The sequence below is a fragment of the Entelurus aequoreus genome, linkage group LG17 (assembly GCF_033978785.1).
Source record: "Entelurus aequoreus isolate RoL-2023_Sb linkage group LG17, RoL_Eaeq_v1.1, whole genome shotgun sequence".
Taxonomy (NCBI): Eukaryota; Metazoa; Chordata; class Actinopteri; order Syngnathiformes; family Syngnathidae; genus Entelurus; species Entelurus aequoreus.
The window spans coordinates 22,658,729-22,668,214 of NC_084747.1; the positions used below are offsets into that span (position 1 = coordinate 22,658,729).

At 38.5% G+C, this 9,486-nt stretch overlaps 1 protein-coding gene across 2 annotated transcripts in view; it reads left to right on the forward strand.

The window, feature by feature from the left end:
* The window catches only part of qsox2 (quiescin Q6 sulfhydryl oxidase 2), a 27,862-nt gene extending 19,137 nt beyond the window's left edge, over positions 1-8,725 (forward strand). Inside the window, exons 5-13 of one of the 2 annotated variants that reach the window (XM_062025256.1) lie at positions 945-1,035; positions 1,105-1,250; positions 1,340-1,402; positions 1,457-1,588; positions 1,720-1,849; positions 1,944-2,066; positions 7,628-7,778; positions 7,884-8,069; positions 8,151-8,725. In XM_062025256.1, the coding sequence (XP_061881240.1) occupies positions 945-1,035; positions 1,105-1,250; positions 1,340-1,402; positions 1,457-1,588; positions 1,720-1,849; positions 1,944-2,066; positions 7,628-7,778; positions 7,884-8,069; positions 8,151-8,551 (1,423 nt within the window). In that variant the 3' untranslated portion in view covers positions 8,552-8,725. Of the gene's footprint in view, positions 1-944; positions 1,036-1,104; positions 1,251-1,339; positions 1,589-1,719; positions 1,850-1,943; positions 2,067-7,627; positions 7,779-7,883; positions 8,070-8,150 lie in introns of both variants that reach the window. The other variant, XM_062025255.1, reaches the window with a different exon arrangement.
* The last annotated feature ends 761 nt before the right edge of the window (positions 8,726-9,486 follow it).

The following is a 9,486-nucleotide window of genomic DNA, read 5'->3' on the forward strand; positions in this document are numbered from 1 at the left end:
CACACATGATTGTATTTATTTATGTAAAAAAAAAAAAAAAAAAAATTTATTTTTATTTTTTAAAATGAAATCAACATAAAAGACACAATATATACATTCTATATAAATATAGATCAATACAGCCTGCAGGGATACAGTCCGTAAGCACACATGATTGTATTTATTTATGTAAAAAAAAAAAAAAAAAAATTTTTTTTTTTTTTTTTTTAATGCAATCAACATAAAAAACACAATGTATACATTCTATATCAATATAGATCAATACAGCCTGCAGGGATACAGTCCGTAAGCACACATGATTGTATTTATTTATGTAAAAAAAAATATATATATAATTTATTTTTATTTTTTAAAATGAAATTAACATAAAAGACACAATATATACATTCTATATCAATATAGATCAATACAGCCTGCAGGGATACAGTCCGTAAGCACACATGATTGTATTTATTTATGTAAAAAAAAAAAAAAAAAATTTTTTTTATTTTTTTTTTTAATGCAATCAACATAAAAAACACAATGTATACATTCTATATCAATATAGATCAATACAGCCTGCAGGGATACAGTCCGTAAGCACACATGATTGTATTTATTTATGTAAAAAAAAATAAAAAAAATTTTAATTTTTTTTTTAATGAAATCAACATAAAAAACACAATATATACATTCTATATCAATATAGATCAATACAGCCTGCAGGGATACAGTCCGTAAGCACACATGATTGTATTTATTTATGTAAAAAAAAAATATATATATATTTTTTTTTTATTAAATACACCCCCCCCCCCCCCAACTCAAGCGTTGACCGGTCCGCAGCTACAAAAAGGTTGGGGACCACTGGCATAGGGGATGGATATAACAGCAGCCTGTTGCCATGGTGACATGCAGTCACCGTGTGTGTGTGTGTGTGTGTGTGTGTGTGTGTGTGTGTGTAGCTCTGCACAGATCTTTCCTCTGCTGGGTCAAAGGTCGAGTGACTACTCCGCCGTCATCGTGGAGGAGGCGGAGTCATACGTTGGCCGAGAGGTAGGACACCCGCCGAACCGTCGCGGGTGTTAGTGGGCGTGGTCATATTTGGTGTTGATTGCTGGTCAGGTGACCCTGGACCTGCTGCAGTACTCGGGCGTGCACGTGAGGAGAGCGCTGAGCTCCGATCGCCCCCTGCTGGACGCTCTCAACACCTCCGCCTTGCCCTCCGTCTACCTGCTGCACCCCAACGGAACACACGCACACCTGCACGCGTCAGTACACACACACACACACACACACACACACACACACACACACACACACGGTGTGGCCTTTTTGGAACGTGCTGTTGTTTTCTCAGTGAAAAGAGACAGAGGTTCTTCTTCACGTCTTTGTTGAGGACGTTGCCAGGCGTCCATCGCAGGTGGAATAGTGCACGCTCGCCCAGCAGGTGGAATAGTGCACGCTCGCCCAGCAGGTGGAATAGTGCACGCTCGCCCAGCAGGTGGAATAGTGCACGCTCGCCCAGCAGGTGGAATAGTGCACGCTCGCCCAGCAGGGAGGGACCCTCGTCCCCACACTCCTCCAAGACGTGGAGACACTTTGACAGGTGCACCACCCACCTGGACACCAGACATCTTTGTGCATCCTGAATGCTAACTGTGTGTGTGTGTGTGTGTGTGTGTGTGTGTGTGTGTGTGTGTGTGTGTGTGTGTGTGTGTGTGTGTGTGTGTTAAAAAGCTCCAAGGTGTACACAGCTGATCTGGAGTCAGCCCTGCATTACCTGCTGAGAGTGGAGCTGGCCAGTCATCCCACACTGGAGGGGGAGGAGCTGAGGGTCTTTAAGGACTTTGTCACCTTGGTCGCCAAGGTAACGGCCAACTCGGTCATTATTAGCAGCTAACATCTTCACAGCATCATGCTGCCAAGACACAACACGCGGCCATGTGTGTGTGTGCGTGTAGTTGTATCCAGGTGGGGGTCCAGTGGTGAAGCTCATGGAGACCCTCTCTGATTGGCTGCACAGTCTGCCATTGCAACAAATCCCCTACCAAGCTGTCCTGGACCTGGTAGACAACAAGATGAAGGTTAGACACCTTCTCTAAGTGTTTGTAAATGTTCTCTAAGTGTTTGTAAATGTTCTCTAAGTGTTTGTAAATGTTCTCTAAGTGTTTGTAGATGTTCTCTAAGTGTTTGTAAATGTTCTCTAAGTGTTTGTAAATGTTCTCTAAGTGTTTGTAGATGTTCTCTAAGTGTTTGTAAATGTTCTCTAAGTGTTTGTAAATGTTCTCTAAGTGTTTGTAAATGTTCTCTAAGTGTTTGTAGATGTTCTCTAAGTGTTGGTAAATGTTCTCTAAGTGTTTGTAAATGTTCTCTAAGTGTTTGTAGATGTTCTCTAAGTGTTTGTAGATGTTCTCTAAGTGTTTGTAAATGTTCTCTAAGTGTTTGTAGATGTTCTCTAAGTGTTGGTAAATGTTCTCTAAGTGTTGGTAAATGTTCTCTAAGTGTTTGTAAATGTTCTCTAAGTGTTTGTAGATGTTCTCTAAGTGTTGGTAAATGTTCTCTAAGTGTTGGTAAATGTTCTCTAAGTGTTGGTAAATGTTCTCTAAGTGTTTGTAAATGTTCTCTAAGTGTTGGTAAATGTTCTCTAAGTGTTGGTAGATGTTCTCTAAGTGTTGGTAAATGTTCTCTAAGTGTTTGTAGATGTTCTCTAAGTGTTGGTAAATGTTCTCTAAGTGTTTGTAGATGTTCTCTAAGTGTTTGTAGATGTTCTCTAAGTGTTTGTAGATGTTCTCTAAGTGTTTGTAAATGTTCTCTAAGTGTTTGTAGATGTTCTCTAAGTGTTTGTAGATGTTCTCTAAGTGTTTGTAGATGTTCTCTAAGTGTTTGTAGATGTTCTCTAAGTGTTTGTAAATGTTCTCTAAGTGTTTAATGTTCTCTAAGTGTTTGTAAATGTTCTCTAAGTGTTTGTAAATGTTCTCTAAGTGTTTGTAGATGTTCTCTAAGTGTTTGTAAATGTTCTCTAAGTGTTTGTAGATGTTCTCTAAGTGTTTGTAAATGTTCTCTAAGTGTTTGTAGATGTTCTCTAAGTGTTTGTAAATGTTCTCTAAGTGTTTGTAGATGTTCTCTAAGTGTTGGTAAATGTTCTCTAAGTGTTGGTAAATGTTCTCTAAGTGTTTGTAGATGTTCTCTAAGTGTTTGTAGATGTTCTCTAAGTGTTGGTAAATGTTCTCTAAGTGTTTGTAGATGTTCTCTAAGTGTTTGTAGATGTTCTCTAAGTGTTTGTAAATGTTCTCTAAGTGTTTGTAGATGTTCTCTAAGTGTTTGTAGATGTTCTCTAAGTGTTTGTAGATGTTCTCTAAGTGTTTGTAAATGTTCTCTAAGTGTTTGTAGATGTTCTCTAAGTGTTTGTAAATGTTCTCTAAGTGTTTGTAAATGTTCTCTAAGTGTTTGTAAATGTTCTCTAAGTGTTTGTAGATGTTCTCTAAGTGTTTGTAGATGTTCTCTAAGTGTTGGTAGATGTTCTCTAAGTGTTTGTGGATGTTCTCTAAGTGTTGGTAAATGTTCTCTAAGTGTTTGTAAATGTTCTCTAAGTGTTTGTAGATGTTCTCTAAGTGTTTGTAAATGTTCTCTAAGTGTTTGTAGATGTTCTCTAAGTGTTTGTAGATGTTCTCTAAGTGTTTGTAAATGTTCTCTAAGTGTTTGTAGATGTTCTCTAAGTGTTTGTAAATGTTCTCTAAGTGTTTGTAAATGTTCTCTAAGTGTTTGTAGATGTTCTCTAAGTGTTTGTAAATGTTCTCTAAGTGTTTGTAGATGTTCTCTAAGTGTTTGTAGATGTTCTCTAAGTGTTTGTAGATGTTCTCTAAGTGTTTGTGGATGTTCTCTAAGTGTTTGTAGATGTTCTCTAAGTGTTTGTAAATGTTCTCTAAGTGTTTGTAGATGTTCTCTAAGTGTTTGTAAATGTTCTCTAAGTGTTTGTAGATAAGTGTTTGTAGATGTTCTCTAAGTGTTGGTAAATGTTCTCTAAGTGTTTGTAGATGTTCTCTAAGTGTTTGTAGATGTTCTCTAAGTGTTTGTAAATGTTCTCTAAGTGTTTGTAGATGTTCTCTAAGTGTTTGTAGATGTTCTCTAAGTGTTTGTAGATGTTCTCTAAGTGTTTGTAAATGTTCTCTAAGTGTTTAATGTTCTCTAAGTGTTTGTAAATGTTCTCTAAGTGTTTGTAGATGTTCTCTAAGTGTTTGTAAATGTTCTCTAAGTGTTTGTAAATGTTCTCTAAGTGTTTGTAAATGTTCTCTAAGTGTTTGTAGATGTTCTCCAAGTGTTTGTAAATGTTCTCTAAGTGTTTGTAGATGTTCTCTAAGTGTTTGTAAATGTTCTCTAAGTGTTTGTAGATGTTCTGTAAGTGTTTGTAAATGTTCTCTAAGTGTTTGTAGATGTTCTCTAAGTGTTGGTAAATGTTCTCTAAGTGTTGGTAAATGTTCTCTAAGTGTTTGTAGATGTTCTCTAAGTGTTTGTAGATGTTCTCTAAGTGTTGGTAAATGTTCTCTAAGTGTTTGTAGATGTTCTCTAAGTGTTTGTAGATGTTCTCTAAGTGTTTGTAAATGTTCTCTAAGTGTTTGTAGATGTTCTCTAAGTGTTTGTAGATGTTCTCTAAGTGTTTATAAATGTTCTCTAAGTGTTTATAAATGTTCTCAATGTGTATATAAAGGTGCTTAAAGTGTTAAGAAATGTTCTCAAAGTGTTCTGAAATGTTTTTACTGTATTTTTAACGTGTTTACAAATGTCCTACTGTGTAGATATTGTCATTGTGTTTATAAATGTGCTCAAAGTGTTTATAAATATTCCCACTGTGCAGATAGTCATTGTGTTTATAAATGTTCTCAATGTGTTTATAAATGTTCTCAAAGTGTTTATAAATGTTTTCAATGTGTTTATAAATGTGCTTAAAGTGTTTATAAATGTGCTTAAAGTGTTTCTAAATGTGCTTAGTGTTTATAAATGTGCTCAAAGTGTTTATAAATGTGCTGAAAGTGTTTATAAATGTTCTCAAAGTGTTTATAAATGTTCCCACTGTGTAGATATTGTCACTGTGTTTAAAAATGTGCTGAAAGTGTTTATAAATGTGCTCAAAGTGTTTATAAATGTTCCCACTGTGTAGATATTGTCACTGTGTTTATAAATGTTCTCAAAGTGTTTATAAATGTGCTCAAAGTGTTTATAAATGTTCCCACTGTGTAGATATTGACATGGTGTTTATAAATGTTCTCAAAGTGTTTATAAATGTTCTCAAAGTGTTTATAAATGTTCCCACTGTGTAGATATTGTCACTGTGTTTATAAATGTTCTCAAAATGTTTATAGAAGTGCTCAAAGTGTTTATAAATGTTCTCAAAGTGTTTATAAATGTTCTCAAAGTGTTTATAAATGTGCTGAAAGTGTTTAAAAAATGTTCTCACTGTGTAGATATTGTCACTGTGTTTAAAAATGTTCTCAAAGTGTTTATAAAAATGCTCAAAGTGTTTATAAATGTTCTCAGTGTTTATAAATGTTTTCAAAGCGTTTATAAATGTGCTCAAAGTGTTTGTAAATGTTCTTACTGTGGTTGTAAACGTTCCTAATGTGTGTAAACATTCCTAATGTGTCTGTAAATGTTCCTAGTGTGATTGCAAATATTTTATGTGTTTGCAAATGTTCTTGCTGTGGTTGTAAACGTTCCTACCGTGTGTGTAAACATTCCTACCGTGTGTGTAAACGTTCCTACCGTGTGTGTAAACGTTCCTACCGTGTGTGTAAACGTTCCTACCGTGTGTGTAAACGTTCCTACCGTGTGTGTAAACGTTCCTACCGTGTGTGTAAACATTCCTAATGTGTTTGTAAACAATCCTAGTGTGTTTGTAAACATTCCTAATGTGTTTGTAAACAATCCTAGCGTGTTTGTAAACATTCCTCCTGTGTTTGTAAACAATCCTACCGTGTGTGTAAACATTCCTAATGTGTTTGTAAACAATCCTAGCGTGTTTGTAAACATTCCTCCTGTGTTTGTAAACAATCCTAGCGTGTTTGTAAACATTCCTCCTGTGTTTGTAAACAATCCTACTGTGTGTGTAAACAATCCTAGCGTGTTTGTAAACATTCCTCCTGTGTTTGTAAACAATCCTACCGTGTGTGTAAACATTCCTAATGTGTTTGTAAACAATCCTAGCGTGTTTGTAAACATTCCTCCTGTGTTTGTAAACAATCCTAGCATGTTTGTAAACATTCCTAATGTGTTTGTAAACAATCCTAGCGTGTTTGTAAACATTCCTAATGTGTTTGTAAACAATCCTAGCGTGTTTGTAAACATTCCTCCTGTGTTTGCAAACAATCCTAGCGTGTTTGTAAACATTCCTAATGTGTTTGTAAACAATCCTAGTGTGTTTGTAAACAATCCTAGCGTGTTTGTAAACATTCCTAATGTGTTTGTAAACAATCCTAGCGTGTTTTTAAACATTTCTCCTGTGTTTGTAAACAATCATAGCGTGTTTGTAAACATTCCTCCTGTGTTTGTAAACAATCCTACCGTGTGTGTAAACATTCCTAATGTGTTTGTAAACAATCCTAGCGTGTTTGTAAACATTCCTCCTGTGTTTGTAAACAATCCTAGCATGTTTGTAAACATTCCTAATGTGTTTGTAAACAATCCTAGCGTGTTTGTAAACATTCCTAATGTGTTTGTAAACAATCCTAGCGTGTTTGTAAACATTCCTCCTGTGTTTGCAAACAATCCTAGCGTGTTTGTAAACATTCCTAATGTGTTTGTAAACAATCCTAGTGTGTTTGTAAACAATCCTAGCGTGTTTGTAAACATTCCTAATGTGTTTGTAAACAATCCTAGCGTGTTTTTAAACATTTCTCCTGTGTTTGTAAACAATCATAGCGTGTTTGTAAACATTCCTCCTGTGTTTGTAAACAATCCTAGCGTGTTTGTAAACATTCCTCCTGTTTTTGTAAACAATCCTAGCGTGTTTGTAAACATTCCTAATGTGTTTGTAAACAATCCTAGCATGTTTGTAAACATTCCTCCTGTGTTTGTAAACAATCCTAGTGTGTTTGTAAACATTCCTCCTGTGTTTGTAAACAATCCTAGCGTGTTTGTAAACATTCCTAATGTGTTTGTAAACAATCCTAGTGTGTTTGTAAACATTCCTAATGTGTTTGTAAACAATCCTAGCGTGTTTGTAAACATTCTTAATGTGTTTGTAAACAATCCTAGCGTGTTTGTAAACATTCCTAATGTGTTTGTAAACAATCCTAGCGTGTTTGTAAACAATCCTAGCGTGTTTGTAAACATTCCTAATGTGTTTGTAAACATTCCTCCTGTGTTTGTAAACAATCCTAGCATGTTTGTAAACATTCCTAATGTGTTTGTAAACAATCCTAGCGTGTTTGTAAACATTCCTAATGTGTTTGTAAACATTCCTCCTGTGTTTGTAAACAATCCTAGCATGTTTGTAAACATTCCTAATGTGTTTGTAAACAATCCTAGCGTGTTTGTAAACATTCCTAGTGTGTTTGTAAACGTTCCTCCTGTGTTTGTAAACGTTCTTGCAGTGTTAGTAAACATTCCGATTTTGTGCGCGTAAATGCCGCACCTGACTTTTGTGTTCCAGATCCCCGGTGTGTTCTTGGGGGCGGGGCTTAACTGGGTTGGTTGTCAAGGCAGCAGAGATGGGCTGCGTGGTTACCCGTGTGCTTTGTGGACTCTTTTCCACGTCCTGACGCTCCAACTTGATGCCACACCTCGTGCACTGGCTCACACTGGTACTCACACACACACACACACACACACACACACACACACACACACACACACACACACACACACACACACACACACACACACTTTATTAACACACGTGTGTGTAGGCCTGGATGCTGAAGGCGCTCCAGTGTTGAAGGTCATGCGAGGTTACATGAAGAACTTCTTCGGGTGTGAAGACTGTGGCCGACACTTTGAGAAGTCCTCCTCAACTTTGACCTCCGTCTACTCCCCCCAAGAGGAGGTCCTGTGGTTGTGGAGACAACACAACATGGTCAACTCCAGACTAGCAGGTAACACACACACACACACACACACACACACACACACACACACACACTCGGCCTCATTGTCGGTGTCATGTTCTCCTGCAGGTTCTCTAAGTGAAGACCCCATGTTCCCCAAAGGGGCGTGGCCTAGCCCCTCCCTCTGTCCGTCCTGTCACGAGGAGAAAAATGGCGTCCACGTCTGGGACCTGGCCAACGTGCTCAGCTTCCTGCGACGTCACTACGGCGCGGACAACCTGTCCTCCGCACACGCCGCCATCCCGCCCACGCCGGACGCGGCTCACAGCGGCCGTCCGCCACTCCGCCCCCAAACGGAGGCGCTTCTCAAGCCGGGGGCCGGAGTGTGGACGTTGGCGGCGGGCTTCAACGGCGTGGACATGAGCCTGTGTGTGGTCCTCTACGTGTCCTCATGCCTGCTCCTCATGCTCCTCTTCTTCTTCTTCAGAGTGCGCTCCAGGAGGTGGAGGCACCCCCGCCTCCCCCTCTGATGGACACCTCCCTCATGCTGCCATTCTAGGCCCCGCCCCTCGCCAGGGGGCGGGGGCGTGTTGTCAAAATGCTTTGACCTCCTTTTCTTGTGGAAATGAAACTGTGACCAAATGTCATGACTCAGCACTTTTACCTTTTTATGACATCCAATAAACTTGACATCTGCACCTGTACTTAGTGATGACTAAACATCCGCACCTGTACTTAGTGATGACTAAACATCCGCACCTGTACTTAGTGATGACTAAACATCTGCACCTGTACTTGGTGATGACTAAACATCCGCACCTGTACTTAGTGATGACTAAACATCTGCACCTGTACTTAGTGATGACTAAACATCTGCACCTGTACTTAGTGATGACTAAACATCCGCACCTGTACTTAGTGATGACTAAACATCTGCACCTGTACTTAGTGATGACTAAACATCTGCACCTGTAGTTAGTGATGACTAAACATCTGCACCTGTACTTAGTGATGACTAAACATCCGCACCTGTACTTAGTGATGACTAAACATCTGCACCTGTACTTAGTGATGACTAAACATCTGCACCTGTAGTTAGTGATGACTAAACATCTGCACCTGTACTTAGTGATGACTAAACATCCGCACCTGTACTTAGTGATGACTAAACATCTGCACCTGTACTTAGTGATGACTAAACATCTGCACCTGTAGTTAGTGATGACTAAACATCTGCACCTGTACTTAGTGATGACTAAACATCCGCACCTGTACTTAGTGATGACTAAACATCTGCACCTGTACTTAGTGATGACTAAACATCTGCACCTGTACTTAGTGATGACTAAACATCTGCACCTGTACTTAGTGATGACTAAACATCCGCACCTGTACTTAGTGATGACTAAACATCCGCACCTGTACTTAGTGATGACTAAACATCTGCACCTGTACTTAGTGATGA